The 21,172-nt window shown below is 41.1% G+C and overlaps 1 protein-coding gene across 8 annotated transcripts in view; it reads right to left on the reverse strand.

Annotated features, from left to right (window-relative positions):
• TJP1 (tight junction protein 1) overlaps positions 1 to 21,172 on the reverse strand; it is a 259,464-nt gene that overhangs the window by 100,751 nt on the left and 137,541 nt on the right. Inside the window, exon 1 of one of the 8 annotated variants that reach the window (XM_070775276.1) lies at positions 10,678 to 10,846. The exons of the other annotated variants lie outside the window; for them this stretch is intronic. Within the exon in view, the coding sequence (XP_070631377.1) occupies positions 10,678 to 10,704 (27 nt within the window). The 5' untranslated portion in view covers positions 10,705 to 10,846. Of the gene's footprint in view, positions 1 to 10,677; positions 10,847 to 21,172 lie in introns of those variants that run through there. 8 annotated transcript variants of the gene reach the window in all.

A 21,172-nucleotide genomic window follows, 5' to 3' on the forward strand; every position in this document is an offset into this window, starting at 1 on the left:
AAACTGGAAGGACCGGTTTGGGTGCATACCAAGACCCTGAGAACAGCTACAAGGAAACCTGGTGGGGAAGGTCCTAAAATGTGGGGTGGCTTTCAAAAGAGGCTCCGCAGACACTCTTGACCAGCAGGTCCTTCTGAGACATAATTAAGTAGACCACCTCCACCAGGACTGGACCAGGAGTCAGGGATGAAGTCACCAATGCAGATGCTGAAATGGGCTTATTTAATAAGCTGATAATCAGTTGTTTGAAGAAAAATGAATTGGCACAAATGCTGGGTGAACGAGGGATCCTCGTTCCTTCCAGGTGGAGAAAACAGTATGTGCAATAGCCCTAGGGTACGAAAGCACTTTCTGAATTATACTTTCACAATATCTACATTTATTACGTGCTCAACACTGTGTTAAGCTCGGTGATAACGAGACACACCAAGATGACCTTTGTTCTCATGGAGCTTAAAGTCTAATGGGAGAATCGAATGATTAAGAAATGCCACAACTCAACCTATTATCACAGGCTTAAATATTATAAAGGAAAGAATGCAAGCCATGAGACGAACTAAAGACAAACAGGCAGGAAGTTCAGTACCTGCTCAAAAGGACAGCGCAGGTTGAGAACGGAGCCCAAGGTGGGGGAGATGCAAGGTGAGGCTACAGAAGTAGGCAGGGGCCAAATAATCCTGTAGGAGTTTATTGATTTTATTATGAACTTTGGTCTTTACTTGTAAAGGCAATTAAGATGCAGAGGAGTTTTAGGAGGAGCACATGTACTGGGGCCATTTAAAAAGACTCAATGGAAAAGACTCTGATGCTGGGAAAGACTGAGGGCAAAAGGAGAAGGGGTGACAGAATGAGGTGGTTGGATGGCATCACCTACTCAATGGACATAAATCTGAGCAAATTCTGGGAGACAGTGAAGGATAGGGAAGTCTGGAGTACTGCAGTCCATGGGGCTGCAGGGAGTTGGATACGACCTAGCAAGTGAACAAGAACAACAAAGGGAGAAGAGGTGTGATATATATTATATGTGTGTGCGTGCTAAGTGACCCTATGGACTGCAGCCCACCAGGCTTCTCTGTCCATGGGGATTCTCCAGATAAGAACATTGAAGTGGGTTGCCATGCCCTCCTCCAGGGGATCATCCCAATCCAGGGATCAAACCTGCATCTCTGAGGTTTCCTGCATTGCCAGATGGGTTCTTTACCACTAGCGCCATCTGGGAAGCCCCATCATGTGTTCACGTGTGTCTATGTCTGTGTGTTAGAGGAGAGGGATGTGAATGGTAGACAATACAGATGGAACAAGTGGAGAAATACAAGGTGCTCAGGTGAAAAGGAATTTGCTAATTGGTCATTCACCATACTGGACATGTAATCCAACTGGACCGGGTGCACTGAAGTAGGGATAGTTCTTCATCTCTAATCCCTAATTCATCAGAATAAAGACTGCAACTCTTCCTCAGCGTTATTGTAAAAACATTTTCAAAAGCAACTGAGTAACTTCCTCTGGAACCGCAGCACATCTTACTGGTCTGGGGCTCAACCAACCTCCATCCCATATTAAATAAACAAGTACACACACACGAATATACAGAATAAGTAGATGTTTGTGTGAGTGTACACACACAGAAATATCGTAATTCCCATACGCCTCTTCCCTGCTATTAAGACGGGCTCCACTGAGAATGCCAGCTAACAGGATAGTGCCCCTGCTTCAGGCACTAAGTGGAGTGGCCAGCACCCTGACTGTGCGCACTGGGACCACGCTCTCCCCTATAAGAGGAGAACACAGTGTTAACTGGTGGACTCAAGATGCCAATTCCAGAGCCTGAACTCAGGATACAGGGACAAACACACAAGGTTATTCAATGACAACCTTCTCAGTTCTTACACTGCCTGACCCCTCTCTGCGCAGGTGTGGTCTGGAGACAGATCCCTCTCTGGTCCCCTACTGGTCTCTCTCTGTGCCTCGACTCTCGGACCACATGCAAATTAAGAGCTTCATCAAAAGACCATCAGGAGAACCATCACATTGGAAAATACACCTACAACACATATAATCAACTAGCTTTTACCCAAAAATAAAAAATGAAGCAAGCCAGTAAGAAGATAATTCTAAAGAAAAATAGGCAAAAGACTCAAACAGGCCATTAACATGAAAAGTTGCTCAACTTCATCTCGTCAAAAAAATAAAAAGAAAATGAAAACTTCAGTGAGATTTACTAAAGACCAACCAGAAGGACTAAAATTAAAGTGTCTGATAATACCAAGTCTTTGTGAAAATGCAGAGCAACAGAAAGTCTCATTCACTGATGATGATGAGTATAAACCGGTATAATCTCTCTAGAGAAGACACTGTCTACTAAAATTAAAGACACACTAAACAATCCAGGAGCAATTCCATCTCTAAATACATCTTAGAGAAATATGTTCACATGTTCACCAAGAGAGCGATCCAAGTGTTCATGGGAGCATTATTCTTAATACTCCAAATTAGAAAACACCCCAAATGTCCATCAACAGTAAAATAAACTGTAGTACAGTTACACAATAGAATACTAAACAGATATGAAGATGAATGAATTCATAATGCCACAACACACAAATCTTTAAACCATAGAACACTGCCTGTCTTGGGGAAAGAATGCAGTTGGCAGGAAGAGCCTAACACAGGGGTCTTAGGGTCAGGACAGCAGCTCTGTTGGCAGGATAATGCTGCCAGGTAGGGATGCTGTCAGGTAGGGGCGAGGGAGGAAGTGAGGAGCCTGCAATGTTGTATGCCCTGACCTGGGTGGTGTTTACATGGGCATTCACTTTGTGGTAATTCACTAATGTACACATGCTTTCTGTGCTTTTACTAGATATTAAGTTTCACAATAAAAAAGTATTAAAAAAAAAAAAAATGAAGTCAGCTGGCAACATGTAAGTCAAAGTAATTTACATAAAATCTGGGTTTCCGACCTGTCCTGAAAAACCAGACAATTTGGGCCTGCCTTCCTCCAGGCCAGTAACAATCTGCTGGGGTTGCGCAAACACCCTTCCTTCAGAGCAGCTCCTGCGGTCTGACTGCACTGCACCCTCTCTTCCACCCTCTGGTCCGACTCCTATGAGTCACAATGCACCTAACACCATTCCCTCCTCCTCTCCCTGACACTCCTTACAACACAGGAACGTAATAGCACGTGCATGTGTGAATTACAAAGCCTAGAATCAAGTATGCCATTAGCCAGAGCAGTAAGTTAACCTCAGATTCCTCACCTATGAAACAGAGGTCCTCGGAGTGCCTACAATTGCTAAGATCAGATGAGACAATGCACATAAAACAGTTAGCTTAGTACTGTCATGGAAACAGCACTCAGTATTAGGCGGCTTTTATTTATTATTAATACACATTTCTCATATTTATGCCTAGAATGTAAATCTGCTTGCCATGGCCACTATCTTCTGACTATACAGGAAATACAGTATCAAAATATGGGTTGGTATATGTTTAATTAAATATCCCTACATGTATCACTATTTAAAAAAGAAAAACAACATATAAATCTTCCAAAGTTCCTTTACAGGACACCACTGGGAAAGACTTCCTATGATTATACTTTGAAAAGTACACTTGTGTGTACTTGTTTTTGCCAAAGCACATATTTCTCCCCGTCAGGGCTTTTACTGGTCTCATCTGCGTCAGGTGAATGGATACTTCAAAAATACACTTTAATGGATTTTAAGACCTCAGTCATAAAATGCCCTCAAAATTAAAACTGACTTTTCAAAGTAACATCCTCTGAACACCAAAAGCAGCTTATTTTTCACATACTTTTTGTGTCCTAGCCAAAGTATAGGCAAGTATATTGTGCCTAGCCAATATACTTATCTAATTCTTGCCCTTTAGTAAACTACACATTTTTCTTCAAAACCCCACAGAAGTCCAATTCAAACTGCTCTTTCCAGAAACCAATCTGGCAGTAAGTCCTCCCTAAAAAGGAACACTATGAATTTTATCCACAACTACAATGAAAGCTAATGAACTAGTCACCCTCAACACCCATCAACTAACAGACACCACACTGAGCAAGAGAAGCCATACACAATAGAATCCACACCGGAAGAGTCTGTTTGTGTAAAGTTCACAGGCAAAACCACAGTGTTTACAGAATGTTTAAGTGGTAAAATTATAAAGGAAAACTAGAAAATAAGTACTATGGAAGATTCTTGTGATCTCTGGAGAAAGCAGGTTATGACAGAAATGGCCTGCTGGGGATGCCAGTGCCCACCATCATTTATAGCATTAAAACAGCCCGTAAGTACAGCACAGTGATGTCACTGCTCTACTTCTACCACTCACAACAGTGCCTGGTACACACTAGGCTAGCAGAGAATACCTGCTGAATATAGAAAACAGTTTCCCAACTCCAAACTGTTAGTATTTCAGAGCTGGCTAGACCCTAAACAACAGTGACAGACAGCTTACTGTCCATTTTCCATTTCAGTACATTCAACATATAAATAAATTAGAATTGCTTTGTAATTCTTAACCTTTTTGTCCTATTCAGACTTTCACCAAATGCATGCATACAATACATACCTGAATGTATCTAGAGTGAACTGAAATTGTTTTTTAATTAACAAAAGAAAATGCAAAAGCTCATGTGTTACACCAAGTCCAAGCTCTAGATAGGATTCCATGATATTCCCCAACCAAAAAAGCACACCAGAGAGCTATGCTATTGTATCAGTAAGAAGACCTCAAGTGTGTTTAGAGAGAAAAACGCAAAATTATTTTGCTCTTAAAAATGACATATTTCACAACTGATTATGACAGTATAGACCAACTAGAAACTATAAGCCTTTAGAGGACAGGGATATAAAACAAACTGTGCTCAACTAATGCTCACTGAACTAACAAAAAAGAACACCATTACTGAGGGCCTCCTAAATTTTAGCATTATGTACTGAATTGGAGAAGACTCTTGAGAGTCCCTTGCACTGCAAGGAGATCCAACCAGTCCATCCTAAAGGAGATCAGTCCTGGGTGTTCATTGGTAGGACTGATGTTGAAGCTGAAACTCCAATACTTTGGCCACCTGATGTGAAGAGCTGACTCACTGGAAAAGACCCTGATGCTGGGAAAGACTGAGGGCAGGAGGAGAAGGGGACGACAGAGGATGAGATGGTTGGATGGCATCATCGACTCGATGGACATGGGTTTGGGTGAACTCCGGGAGTTGGTGATGGACAGGGAGAACTGGCATGCTGCAGTTCATGTGGTCGCAAAGAGTCAGACATGACTGGGCGACTGAACTGAACTGAGAGGACAATCATAAATCAAGTTTAATTCACTTATCAAAACTGTGCACAAATTCAAAAGATCACTAATGACAATTTGAAAAGAGTGAAAATTCCTAAAACAGCCAAGAAATAAAATGAACTTTCACTCTTTGGGATGTAGACTATTTTAAAAAACAAAAAATATTTCAGATAATAAAAAAAACAATTTAAAATTAAACCAGATATATGGTAATCTTATGTTCCTAATTAGTATCCAAGTAATATTCATTCCAATCTTCAGCTCCCTCTGGGCACGATACACTAGAATGATTGAGACCACTCATCAATCAACTCATTTCCCAGCATGCTACCAACGTTAAGTGAGTTAGGGTGTTCTGACATATACTGAAATGCACCTACACACAAATAAAAACCTGTCTTCTGATACATCCCAAAGTTAAGGGCTTTCTGAGATTCAGTATTTAACACATTAAATCTCAAATGGTATTTTATGGTACATATTTTGGCAACATTGGTTTTATCATGTTAAAACAGTGCTCTGAGTCACTATTTTCATCCACTTCTAGGATATAAAATGGAATTCTCTACCCCTGTAGTCCCCACACACATTTTATTACTAAGGATTTGTTTAAGAAGGCATGGAAATCAAGCACCTGGCTAGCCCATCAAGGAGCAACTTGAACCCACTCTTGGCTGCAATAAATAAATTAGGAAGTACTCTAGGTCACGAATAGCAAAAGGCCTGTTTTTATTGCTGACTTGTATTAGAAATACTGTACTGAAACAGGCCCATCTTAGATTCAAAACTTGGTGAACTGTTCTAATGTCTCTTTCTACAAGATTTAAAAGTTAAGCTACAGGGATTTTTCAAGATTACCTTCCAAAATTCAGAGATGCAAAGCAAGTTCAAGGCAAATATTTCAGAAATATCATAATAGAAATTATCTTTTAATCTTAACATTTGATCAAAAACTCTACTAATAAAAAAGAAATCTGCTCGTCCCCCAGCTAGTCTCCAGCCCCAGGAGGCTCAGTAAGTGTTGGCCGTTGAGTGGGTGACCACACAGGGCCTGCGGTGAGCGGTGGCTAGGCAGCCAGGGACCAGTGGCACCACACTTAAGATTTACAGTCCTACTCCGGGTCTTTCATTAGATTTAATTTTTATCATGCCAGAGCTACATCAATAAATAGGATTACATTTCCAAATTTTTCACCAAAATTATTATTTTTAATGACATTTTCCTTAGCAACATACTGCTGTCTTGTTTATACTCAGTTCTATTCTTAGAATGACACTGAGTTTACATTTGGTCTCTAATAGAAAAAAGATTAAAGAGCAAGTAAAAGTCAGAGCCAGTACATTGTTAACAGGATTGAAAAAAAGAAGTGAAACTACTGTAAACTTTTTCCTTCAAACCAAACAGGAAAGGGGACTCCATCTACTAGCCCACAGCTTTGAGAACTACAGACGGGTCTTAACCGCATGACTTGTAGGTGTGGATGGCTGACTTCTGTCACTTACTGACAGTCACCAAAACACAGCATCGATCTTTCTTAAATACCAAATTAAAGTTTTCAAGTCCCTAAAATGAAATCATCACCGTTCTCAAAAAGGAAACGAAAAAAGGGTCTTTCCTAATAGCACAGAGCAATTTCTGCTACTGAACAATCTGGGGGGGCAGCACTGCGCAATCTGAAAAGCACCTATCTAATGGAACTGTCCTAAAATGAACTGGAGAGCTGTAAATGTGGTCAGGGATTATCAACCAAGGATATAAAGGACAATTCTAACCATAAGCGTCTACAATGTCAAACACACTAACATAAAAATTAAACATCTTTCCCTTAGATACTATAAAAATATTTCTAGTTAAAAACAGGACACATGTATACCTATGGCTGATTCATGTTGGTATTTGATAAAAAACAACAAAATCTTGTAAAGCAATTATCTTTCAATTAAAAATAAATTATACAAACTTGATAGGTACAGAAAAATATTACCACAGTGAAGCTCAATAAACACTGAAAGACACAATCAAGTGAATTTTCATAAAGCAAGGTGAGTTTTCAGTTTACCTTTAAAGTAGCAAGAGGGCTTCCCCAAAGCAAATACACACCAATCACAAAGTACCAAAACTAAAACTATGTCATAACAGCCACTCAAGACAATTCCTATCTACAAGGATTAATTTTGTAATTATTTTCATTCATTTAGCTATATTCTACAGTTTTTAACTTTCAAATGATCAGCTATTAAGGATACAATAAATCAATTCCTACTAAGTGGCGAAAATAATTTCCATAGTAAAGTACACGAAAATTTTGGAAAATTCTGGGAAAAAAATTCTTTTTGAGACAAAATGGAAACTTTTAAGCAGCAAAATCTGTAACAGAACAATGCTACATTTTATTGTTTCCTCTGGAGTGAACAGCTTGAGTCCACAAGCTGAACTTCCTTCACACTCCGTGATTCAACCAATGGAAATGTCTCTAACTATTCCTGTCATTTTCTCACATAATTAAACAATTCCTTGGTGAGACAGAACTACCCTCAAATTCCTGGTTTCAACTTTTGAATCATTTGCATCAGGTACACTAGTGATTCTGTTTGCAAATTCAAATATATATCACAGATTAAAACTTTTCCTTTATTTCTGAAGTTAATATGCACAGAGAAGCCCTTTCCACTGAGGGCTTTTTTTAAGCCTCCTACACTTTCTTCTAGTGTTTTATGATTTATCTTCTCTGCATATTTTTCAAACGGATTTTTTTTTGGTGGGGTGGGGATGGCCTAAGGGCAGAAACAACATATATATTTTCAAAGGATAGTCAACAGTCCCAGCACCCTATACTAATCCATCCTTTCTCCAGAAATCTACGATGATATTTTTATCACAGTCTCAATTTCCTCTCCTGTAGGCTAGGTGAATTTAGGGAAGTTACCTTATCTGTTTCAATTTCCACATCCATAAACAGGGGATAACAGCAGTGCTCATTTCATAGGGATACTATGAGAATTAAATCAGTTAATTCATATTAAGCACTTAGAACAATAGCTAACACACATTAAATGCTGATGACCATAATCACTAAAAACTCGTAAACACACAGATATTTCTGGACTCTGCGATTCCAATGTCCATTCCTGAACTAAAAGACTGCTTCAATGACTCTGAATTTATAACACATTAGATTTTCTAATAAGGCTTCTTTTTTTGAACTTTGACAGTTATTATCCATTTATTTTATCAGATAAACTTTCTCATCAACACATTAAGTTTTCTAGAATACCACACTGGAATTTTATTTGGAATTGTATTAACATTTATATACCAACTCTAGGAAATGTGATCTTTTCTACAATATCCTCCCCATTCAGAGTCTGTATTTTCTCATTTCACTTACTGAAATTTTATGTCCTTTAAAGTTACCAACAATCGCTGTATTTTTCCTAGGTACAACCTTTTTGGAGAAAGATTTAGTGGTATATATCAGAATTTTAAATGCACATACATACCCTTTGATTCAGAAATTCCATTTTTAACAACGTGACACACAGTACTACTACACACACGCAGAAAAATATAAGGCTATTTATTACAAAATCCTGGAAACAAGTTAAATGTGTATCAGTAACCATCTGCAGCCTATTCATGGAATGGAAAAATATTCAATCATTACAAAGAATATAGAATCAAAGATACTGACTGAGAGTTCTACAAACTATTATGCTAAAAGCAAGAAAAGCAAGCTGCAAATTCATGGTTTTTTTTTTTTTAAACAGAAGTAGGGGAAACAAAAATATCACATGTAAACTACTGAGTACATACACAGCCTGGTTCTTATTAAGCATTTTAATCATCTTAGAAAATTAAATGTGACTTGGTTGGTTATTATTTCATTTCCCCCATCTTTTATGGCCCTTCTCTATATAAGATTTAACGGTGGTCCCAAAACACAGCATTTTAGAAAAATAAGCTTTCAACTGACATTCTACTCAAATATTTAAGAATGCAAACGTCCAAAAACGTAATGTTTAACTAGTGATACTTGTTAATATGCCATAAAATCTCAACACCATAATTCATGAGGAAAAGTATGACTCTTTCTAAAGCATCATTCTACTATGGCAATCCACTGAAAACTTATTTCTCTCCGTAAGTGAAATATCCTTTTTGGATATCAAGTGCCAGAGAGCACACTACAGGAACACAGTGACGTTCTCTATAATATGGCAACAAAGCCTCTCCTCCCCGAAAAGGAAGTCCCAGGAAAGTAAATAGTGTAAGACTATTTTAAAATTATGCGAAAATTTGCCTTTTATTCTAAGTCTTTAGATCAAGTTTTACCTTTAGATTGGTGTTTATCAATGTAGAGCAATAAAAGTACACATAAAAGTTTTCTTAAAGAGAGAACACTAAATTCCTTACAAGAATTTACTCACTGCTAAACGTAACCGCTAACTTCCAGCCAAAAAACAGTCTTGAGTTCAGAAACTTTAGGGCCTAATTATGCCCGGTCCAAGATGCTATGAATAAAACATCTCAAACAGAAAAGAAAAAAACCAAGCAAAAACATGAAGCCAGCACCCGCTTAAGCACCTGATACTACTTAAAGTAATAAACTGATTTTAAGCGAGATTTTTACTCTTCATATTTCTGCATTCCCGCAACCGTTTACGATGGAAAAGATTAAGCTGTACAAAAGGAGAGGAGAATATTAACTGATTTTTAGGAACTTCAGCTTTTTCATGTAACATACGAACTGGCTTGAAAGCACTGAGAAAATGGCACAGTACTTCAAAGCATATGAAAAAACTAACAGGAAAACGTTACTTTTTTAACGAACCCACGGATCTTTGCCAACTTTTATTTTTTAAAGTTACTGTCCATTTTTAAGTGCAATGTGCGGTACTTTTGAAAGTGTAACTCGAATTAAACTCTTAAAAAGTGTTAGGAAGTTAGTTTTTCAAATGTCACCTTAAATAAATAAAACAGCGAAAAGAACCAACATACTCCACAGAGGCTGAGTGCCGTCCCAAAGCCGTGTCGCGGGCGCGCGCATACCAGCGACAGTGACATCAGACCGAAACCACACGGTTTCACCAGGGACCAACCACTCCCGCAAAGACTGCAGCCGCCGGGGTGGCCCCGGCCCGCCCGCCGCGCCCCGCGCCCGGCTTCCCGGCGGGACCTGTTGCGCGTCCCCGCCCGCCCTGCTCCCTCCCGCCGCGGGCCGGGGCTGGAGTCGGGACCGGGCAGCGACGCCGCCGCAGTGCACCTGCCCGGGCCCCGGCCGGCCCCGGCCCCGCCGCCCGCCCCCTCCACGCCAGCCCGGCAGCCCGCGGGCAGAGGAAGAAAGGCCCCCAGCGGACGCTCCCCGCGGCGCTCACCTTGGCGGCCGCGGCCCTGGCGGACATCTTGTCTCTCCCGCGCCGCGCAACGATCCTCGGACCCGAGACTCCCCGCCGCCAGCCGCCGGCTCCTCACGCCGCGGCCCAGATAAACATCTCCCGGGAGCGAGCGGGGCGGGGGCTGGGGCGCCGGAGAGGCCCAGCCCACAGGGAGGGGACTGAACTCGGACAAAAGTCCGCGCCGCGCCCGCCGCGCCCGCCCCGCCCGGGGCTCCCCGCGGAGTGCGCCCGGCCGGCGCCTCCTTCCGAGCGCTACGCCCGCAGCCAAGCCGCGGGCACGTCGGCCCACCGCTCGGCCGCCTCTGGGCCGCCGCCGCCACAGCCGCCCGCAATCCGCTCGCCGGGTCTTCGGGGGACGCTTTAGTACGTAACTTTCCGGGAACGAGCCGCAGCAACGGGACGTGGCGTCGGCGGGTTGAGCCGGCGCCGGCAAACGCGGACGACCACGCAAACCTGCCGGCCCGGCCCGGCCCGGCCCACTGAGCATGCCCGGCCTGGGGGTGGGGGCTGGGGCGGTGCGATCGACGGGGGCGGGGCCGTAGCAGGAGGGGCGGGACCACGAGGGCGCGGGGCGAGCGGCCGGTCCGCTTCCTGTCCGGATGCGACCCCTGTCGCGGAAGGAAAAGCCCAGTTTCCGAAGTAACTTGGAGACGGAGTTTCCTGTTTGTTCGCTGCACGGTCCGGCGGAAAGCGCCCCGGAGGAGCGAGCCCCCCCATACCCAGCCCTTGCGACTTGGAGAGAGACGCCCCTGGCCACGACCCCCGCTGCCCGCCTGCCTGAGCCTCGCTGGGAAGTGCTTCCAGGCTGTCGTAGTGGACGGACCGACTGCCCCGCGAACGCTGGTCACGGGATCATGGGCACCCGAGGGCCCACCCACATGAGGCCTTTATAGAGATCCAGCATCACCTTCAACAGCCCATGTAGACAGGGATCCCAAACGCATATTTTGGGCATCAAAAATCCTAGGATTCTCAGTGGCAAGGGAAGGGGTCGCGCCGGGCAGAGCCGCGAGGACGTTGGGTCCACAGTCCAGGGGACCGGCCCGCAATGCAGACGGCCTCGCTAGACACCAAGGAGTATTTCAGAAACCTCTCCTGCCCTCGTTGTTCTGCACTCTGTAAAACGTGAAGCTCTCAAATGGTAACCTAAAGAACCTAGTACAGTGCCGCAAAAGGTACACAAGAAATGGAAAAAAGCAGAAACGATGGTTTCCTCTTTAGAATTCAACTGTAGGGAAAATCTAACTTAACGAAGAAATACCTGCCTATCATACATAAAAATGAATTAAAATTTCAAACTAAAATACCATACATTTTGCAACCTGAAGCTACAGAACTAAAGTGAAAGTTGTTCAGCCGTGTCTGACTCTTTGCGATCCCATGGACTACACATTCCATGGAATTCTCCAGGCCAGAATACTGGAGTGGGTGACCGTTCCCTTCTCCGGGGGATCTTCCCAACCCAGGGATCGAACTCAGATCTCCCGCTTTTATGGAATTTAAAGCATTCTGCAAATCAAATCCTTTCTCTTTTCTCTTCCTCTCCCTGCCCTCCCCCCACAGAAATGATTACAGTCATTTTTGTTTTAAAGTCATGTTGGATGTGACTTTTGTTTTATTCACTTCAGAACTGTAATGAAAAATTTCTTATGAACATTTTTTCACTGTGGCGTTTCATTTTTTATTTTCAAAGGTGACTGTGGAAAAACCTTCCACATTATTAATCTACCCATTTAATAAGATGTGCAGTCAGCATGACCTGCCCAGAACCAGATACCATTCCTTTAACAAACCTAAACCTGGAAATGTTTAGAACAAACGCAGAGACCTTTCCTCTTTACTCGTTTGTCACTTTTCACCAGGCCTACTGTACCTAAGTTAAATGCTAGATTACATAATGATATGTCAAAGATCTAATATATCTGATGACAGTTTTAGTTTATTTTATTTTTGCCATGGTTTTAAAAATAATGAAATTAAGCAAGAAATTTAAGCTTGAGAATACTATGCTTTAAAAATTACATTAATAAAAACATTTCAATAATTGTATGCTTTAAAATTTTTTCTAGTGGTATTTATAATATCTAAATTAAGCTGTACAATTTTTTTAATGTATCTCCAATTCTCTAAAGAATGAAGAGAAAGTTTTTGTCATTTGTAAAAATAAAGGTAAAACCTAGTTGTCAATTTAAAACCTATCTCCATTCCTACAGTTTATTTCTTAGAAAATGCTTTGATAAGAAGTGGAAAGCATAAAGCATAATTTCAGATAGTTGCCCCTTTAACAATGAAGAGTTTATCCACTAAACATCAAAAAAAAAAAAAGTTTCACACTATACCACAACTTTAATGTCTATGTATGGATCTTGTTATAGCTCCTCTGGATCAACTACATAAGAAGAAATACAAGCAAATTTGAGAGTCTCCTTCAGAATTACAATAAGCTTTAACCAAGAATCCCTTTTGACTGCACAGACTATTTCTGGTCATCTAATGCAGACTGAATAGGAAACTAAAAAACCGCAACACTTAAAAGACAACTTCCTGTGGGATTTTTGGTGTCTGTGGCTCAGAGTGAAAAAAAAAAAACTATGTGTACAAAATCTTTATTAATCTTTTAGAACCATTTATTAATACGGCTTTAACCAAGTGAACAACTATATCCATACCCACGTTTTATATATGTGTATTTATGTTTCTATTACCAAAAATAGCCTTAGAAAACTGTTATGTGTTATAGTATGAGCGGTGAGTTTACACATGAAATACAAAAGGAAAATATTATGGCACTGCGGAAGAAAAGGAGACAGTCTTGATGATGTCACAAAAGAGGATATATACACAAAATACTAGAATTAGGAGAACTTTATCAGAGCATCAGAAGAGCAATATAAAATAAATACTTCTACTCTTATTCTTACAGTGTATCTTAAAAATTCTAAAAAGTGCTTCAGAGTTTTCCTCCACCAATAAGAGTTGTATAACACTTAACAGAGAAATGCTTTGTGAGGCTCATAGCATTTCTTCATTTCACAGACCAGTAAAATTTCACACCCACACACACACAAAACCACTGGGGTACAATATAGGATGACCAATTTTTAATCTTACTTTATTTTGCAAAGTGAAAACATTTTAAAATAAACATTATGAACTGTACACTTAAAGATGGTTAAAATTGTAAGTTTTATATAGATTTTGCCGCAGTAAAAAAAAAAATACCAAAAGAACATTACATGATATCACCAATATCATTTCATTTTTTAAAAGGACATAGAAACACTAAAAACGGGACTTTTTAAATTCAATTCAGAATAAAGGACAATCCTTCGTAGGAAGAGCTCCTCCTAAGAAAGAGTGGGGCCGTACTTCTCTGAGCAGGACAAGACAGGGTCTCTCTTTTTAGGTTCCTGAATGTCACACAGCCAAGCCCACTGTGCACTCCATAATCCCATGGAGTCCAGGACTACAATCTCTCCTTCACAGCTCAGTTCCCCGCCTTCTACATTCTCCCAGTATCATGATCACTGAAATCCCCATCCCCTCCAAGCCCAAGCACATATTTCACAGAGAAAACAGAAACAGAGGAATGGAAACTCCCTTATCTTCCTGCCAAATATGACACACTGACCCTAACACCGGGCTTCCCAGGAGGCAATGTGGTAAAGACCCTGCCACCAAATGCAGGAGACACAAGAGATGTGGGTTCAATCACTGGGTAGGGAAGATCCCCCGAGAAGGAAATGGCAACCCACTCCAGTATTCTTGGGCTTCCCTGGTGGCTCAGATGGTAAAGACTCCGCCTACAATGCAGGAGATCTGAGTTCGATTCCTGGGTTGGGAAGATCCCCTGGAGGAGGGTATGACAACCAACTCCTGGTGAGCTACAGTCCATGGGGTCTCAAAGAGTTGGACATGACTGAGCATGTGCGCACGCGCACACACACACACACACACACACACTCTAACACCTGCTTTTCTCCTCGCTCCCTCCCGCTGGGTTAGGAATCCCATTTGGGGGGCTGGCCCTATCAGTTCTCCCGCCATCACCTTTGTCCTCCCTCAGCTAAAGGATTCTACCTCTCAAAATTCATGCTTCCCCTAATGTCTCCCATCTTAAAAACAAAACCCTCTGACCCACCCAGGCTACCTTCCTTGGTGTGCCAGCGCTGCAGCTATACAACCCGGCGCTGGGAGGACCCTGCACCTGGGTTTAATGCTCTGACTCTGAACAATTTTCATTTTGGATTTGTGTTTAGTAATTGAAGGTTGAGGGACAATGCAAGGCATACTGGAGACCTGGGGCCTCAGCTCACACTGGCCCTGGCTCCTGTGGCCTCTGGGGAGGGCTTCGCCAGGCAGTCTGTGCCTCCCTGACTGACAGGGATAGGCAAGTGCTGGTATCACAGCATCCTGCGTAAGCAAAGCCATCACTCACCTTGGTGGGAGGGGAGCCTCTTGATCAGCCCCTACTGGGGCTACTGGGGTACCCGGGCTTCCCAGCTTGGAGATTTAAGGATCCTTGCTGGGTGCTGTCTACTGTGGACGTGGCAGCTTGGCTCCCCTAGACTTTGTGACCAGCCCGGCTGTTTCAGTCAGGTGTTTGATGAGAAGGAGGTTCTGGTAGGCCCAGCAGACAAATGGGATCCCCAGGGTCCATGAGGGTCTGTCCTGGCTGTGATTGTCCCCAGGCCCAGGGGTGCCCCCCGGTGCCTGTGAGTGGGGAGTGGGGTCCTCTTTCTCCTCAACCATTCTGACTTGGCTGAGGCTGGTCTCTTCTACTGGCTTGAGAGACAACTCCAGGAACAAGCCCCGACATATCACGTGTGTAATTCAGCTAAGTCCTCATATGAGTTCTGATGTCTGCATCTAAAACCAGCCCAATACAAAGATACATGATAAATCATATGCACCTTTAATGATACTTTGTCCTGCATTTTGAGCAAAGGATCCCACATTTTTACTCTGCACTGGACCCCACAGGGACACAAGCAGCTCAGAGTCCACCCCTGCTAGACAGCATTCTCTCTGTTCACGACAAGCTGCCTGAGACATTCCCCACCCTGCCCCACTCCTGTGTCTCTGTGATCAATTATGTAAAAGCCTTGAGTTATAGACAGATGTTAAAAGTCCATCTGGACCACATTGCCCATTCCCACTACCCAGGAATAACAGTATTTAAATCTAACTAGAGAGTATATACCAGATCGCTTTCTGCATATTTATTTATGCATATACATGGAAAAAGAGAGAGAAACATGTAGATATATAGCAATGCCTGTTTTCTTTAAACAAATGATAGACTACATTTACTATCTTACAATTTATTTTTTCACTTAATATTTTTGTCTTGGAGATGATGTCAAACAACAGAAATCTATCTCATGATTTTCAAATGGCTGTGTAGCATTCCACAGTATGGATGTACCATAGTGTATCTAGGGTTTCACCAGTGGCTTAGAGGGTAAAGAATCCACTTGCAATGCGGAGACCCAGGCTTGATCCCCAGGCAGGTAAGATCCTCTAGAGAAGGGAATGACAACTCACTCAAGTATTCATGCCTGGGAAATCCCATGGAAGGAGGGGCCTGGTGGCTAGTCCATGGGGTCGCAAAGAGTCGGACACAACTGAGCACACACATGCACATACTTAGTTAAAATAAACATTTTAAACTGATACTGTCAACTTGCCAGCCAAGAATATTAGGTCAACCTATCCTGCCTCCCTGTTAATATCCTGTGAGACAGGATATCAACCTTATATTAACACTTGATATTAACCTTATATATTTTGCCTGTGTGGTAAACAAAAATGGTATATTACTTGGCATGCATTTCATTTAATCCTTTTTTCTGTTGGGTTACTTCTCTTACCACTTTGTTGAAGTTCTCTAAGGATCCCTTTGTATTTCATGCATTCTAAGTCTTTTTGTGTATCTAAGTGTGTGTGTATGTGTGTGTGTGTGAAATAAAATTTCCTTTGGAACAATTTTAGCTTTATATAAGAGTTCAAAAGATGGTACAAAGTATTCCCTTATACCCTTCATCCAAGTTGCCCAATGTCAACATTTTATGTAACTCTGGTATATGTGTTAAAACCAAACAATAACAACAATTTTCTAATATTACTAACAAAAGTGCATTAAGTTCTACCAATTTCAACTCTAATTTATCTGATATTCTCCTAATTTTGCGAAGCCTCCTTCTTTCCAAATGTTATGAACACAATTTTGGCCATGTTCATTTTGAGGCTCTAGAATTTCTCAAGTTGACGCCTATGAGCATGACTATGAAGGAAGCAGAGAATGAATTAAAAAGTCAACAGAGGACAACACACAGGGGACACCTGGAGTTTCATGGTTCTTAATAACTTTTAAAAAAATGTCTTTCTCATCTTGCTGTTTATACACCAGGGCTTCTCTGCTGGCTCAGAAAGTAAAGAATCCGCCTGCAGTGAGGGATACCTGGGTTCAATCCCCAGGTTGGGAAGATCCCCTGGAGAAGGGAATAGCGACCCACGTCAGTATTGTGGCCTGGAGAATTTCATGGAATGCACAGTCCATGGGGTTGCAAAGAGTTGGGGACATGACTGAGTGACTTTCACTTCACATAATTAATTTACAGTATTGTGTTAGTTTCTGCTATACAGCAAAGATATTCAGGTATATATAAACACACACATATGTATTCTATTTCATATTCTTTTTCATTATGGTTTAATTCAAGGAATTTTTTTCTCAGACTCATCTTTGTAAAATAACTTCTGTTAGATATTTTCTCAGCCTCAGACAACAAATGGAAATTAGAAGAAATCTTTCTATTTCACTTTAGTTTGCAGTCTGTTTCCCGAATGTACCAAACTCATTGAAGAGGGAGATACATTTCTTAAAAGAAGCTAAACAGTGTCATCTGCCAAAGAATGTTTGGATTGTTCTTTTACGCTTGACACAGGTAGGTATGATAAAACCTTTATAATACTAGTCTTTTAAAACAAATAATAACCAAAAAATGTAGAAAAGCTAGTGGAACTTCATTGAAAAAGATGTTAAGTTTTTTTCTATTTAACATAATTTCTAAAAGGAAATATATTTGCAAAAGAAACACTGGAAGGAAAATTAAGAACAAATGAAAGGACTTGCCTTCAGAGAAGGGAGGTAACACGAGACTTTTCTAGGCAGACTCTATACTGTGGTTTTGACTTTGGAAACAAAAATGTTTTACATATTTTTAAAAAATGAAATCAAGAAGAAAAAAGGCATCTGTAAAAACTGAAAACCAACTGGGGTGAGAATATATAGATTAATTTGGTGCCCTAACCATACAAAGAAAAGAATGGTTTTCAGTGACTTGTCCAAAGTACTTTGATGGAATTCTCAGTGGAATATTTTCTAAGGAAAAGGGGACTACAGAGAAAACTTAAATTTCATCCAGTCAGAAAAGACCCTGATGCTGGGAAAGATTGAGGGCAGGAGAAGGGGGCAAAAGAGGACGAGATGGTTGGATGGCATCACCAACTCAATGGACATGAGTTTGAGCAAGCTCTGGGAGATAGTGAAGGACAGGAAAACGTGGTGTGCTGCAGTTCATGGGGTTGCAAAGAGTCAGACAGGACTCAGCAAATGAACAAGTCTGTTACTAATGATATCAGCACTATTATTTCGAAACATTTATGTGTGTGTGTGCATTAACTAATCTAAAACTGTTACAAACTCACTAGTTTACTAATACATGATAATGAGCTGTTTTATTTGTGTATTATCTAATATATTAGTATACTTAATATATCTTAGTTATTATTTACAATTTATATATTAGCATTATCACATTATATATACAGTAGTTCAAAGTTAAATGTAAATACATAACAATTTCAAAGTAATAATGCTGATACAATATATTATTAGCATTAGTGTATGCTAATAATAGTAATATTACATGTTTTCACACATTAGTTAATATATCAATACATATTAGTGTATGTTAACATACACTAACCAAAACTTTTCATTGAAAAAGGAAAGAGTATGAAAAGCAAAGAAGTTAAATGAAAATTCTGCAATTCTAATTTAAGTTAAAAAATCAATTATACTTGATTTTTAAAACATACTTAAGAGAAAAAGAAACATATATGTATTTATATGTACCAGGACTCCCTGCAGATACCAAAATTCATGGAGGTCCCCTATAAAAAATGGTGCAGTATTTGCATATAAACTGATGCACATCTTCCCATACGCTTTCACCTCTCAGTTCAATTCAGTTCAGTTGCTCAGTCATGTCCGACTCTTTGAGACCCCATGAACCACAGCAGGCCAGGCCTCCCTGTCCATCACCAACTCCTGGAGTTTATCCAAACTTAGGGGATGCCATCCAACCATCTCATCCTCTGTTGTCCTCTTCTCCTCCTACCTTCAATCTTTCCCAACATCAGGGTCTTTTCACATGAGTCACCTGTTCACATCAGGTGGCCAAAATATTGGAGTTTCAGCTTCAACATCAGTCCTTCCAATGAACACCCAGGACTCATTTCCTTTAGGATGAAGTGGTTGGATCTCCTTGCAGTCCAAGGGACTCTCAAGAGTCTTCTCCAACACCACAGTTCAAAAGCATCAATTCTTCAGCACTCAGCTTTCTTTATAGTCCAACTCTCACATCCATACATGACTACTGGAAAAATCATAGCCTTGACTAGACGGACCTTTGTAGACAAAGTAATGTCTCTGCTTTTTAATATGCCATCTAGGTTGGTCATAACTTTCCTTCCAAGGAGCGTCTTTTAGTTTCATGGCTGCAATCACCATCTGCAGTGATTTTGGAGCCCAGAAAAATAAAATCAGCCACTGTTTCCACTGTTTCCCCATCTATGTGCCAAGAAGTGATGGGACCAGATGCCATAATCTTAGTTTTCTGAATGTTGAGCTTTAAGCCAACTTTTTCACTCTCCAATTTTCATCAAGAGGCTCTTTAGTTCTTCTTCACTTTCTGCCATAAGGGTGGTGTCATCTGCATATCTGAGGTGATTGATATTTCTCCCAGCAATCTTGATTCCAGCTTGTGCTTCCTCCACCCCAGCATCTCTCGTGATGTACTCTGCATATAAGTTAAATAAGCAGGGTGACAATATACAGCCCTGACGTACTCCTTTTCCTATTTGGAACCAGTCTGTTGTTCCATGTCCAGTTCTAACTGTTGCTTCCTGACCTGCATACAGGTTTCTCAGGAGGCAGGTCAGGTGGTCTGGTATTCCCATCTCTTTCAAAATCTTCCACAGTTTATTGTGATCCACACAGTCAAAGGCTTTGGCATAGTCAATAAAGCAGAAATAGATGCTTATAATACCTGATACAATGTAAATGCTATGTAAATAACTGCCAGTGTGCAGCAAATTCAAGTTTTGCTTTTTGGAACTTTCTGGAATTTTTTTCTGAGTATTTTTCATCTGCAGTTGGTTGAATACACGAAGAGTCCACAGATACAGAAGGCTGACTATATAGATCTGTCTTCCAGCTCTTGCCAGAGAAAGGACTAAAAACAATAAAAACTCAATAGTAATGAGTCCAACCACTGCCTACACTGTAATCGCCAACCAGGAATGGATGATTACAAGAAACATACAAGATAGGCTTCCCTGGTGGCACAGATGGTAGAGAATCTACCTGCAATTCAGTAGATGTGGGTTCAATCCCTAGGTCAAGAAGATCCCCTGGAGGAGGGTGGCTACCCACTACAATATTCTTGCCTGGAGAATCCCATGGACAGAGGAGCCTGGCAGGCTATGGTCCATGGGGTCGCAGAGTCGGACATGACTGAAAGACTAACGCTTACTTACTCCCCCATATATCCTGAGATATACTGTGCTGGAAAGCAAGGGCACTCTCAAGGGATAATGGTGCCAAGGGAGACAGAAGCCAACAAGTAGCTCCCAAGGCCCAAAGATGAAACAATCTGAGCCTCAAAAAAATGCAAATGATTGAAACACACTGAATATCTAAAACCCATGATGATTTCATAATACAAGCATACCTCATGTTATTGTACTTTGCATTTTCCATAAACTGAAGGCTGTCAAGGATGGCTAGCATTTTTTTAGTAACCAACTACTTTTAAAGTAAGGTATACACATGTTTTTTCAGACACAATGCTATTATTGCACACAGACTACAGTATAGTGTAAACATATCTCTTGTATGCACTGGGAAATAAAATAATTTGTCTGACTCTACTATGATATTCACTTTATTGCAGTGGTGTGGATTAGAACCTTTCATATCTTCGAAGTCTGGCTGTAATATCAAAAACGAGGGGAAAAAAGAAAGAGATACCCCAAACCACTATGAATTGAGTAGCTCTGGATATAACTAGTGCACCAACTCCTTATTCTGTAAGCCATCAATGAAAAGGGTCAGCTGTCCGAACACGCTGCAGATAACTAAATGACTCTAATTGATGAGGGAAAGTTCCTTGTAAAAGAAACT

This window comes from Bos indicus, chromosome 21 (genome assembly GCF_029378745.1).
Source record: "Bos indicus isolate NIAB-ARS_2022 breed Sahiwal x Tharparkar chromosome 21, NIAB-ARS_B.indTharparkar_mat_pri_1.0, whole genome shotgun sequence".
Classification (NCBI taxonomy): domain Eukaryota; kingdom Metazoa; phylum Chordata; class Mammalia; order Artiodactyla; family Bovidae; genus Bos; species Bos indicus.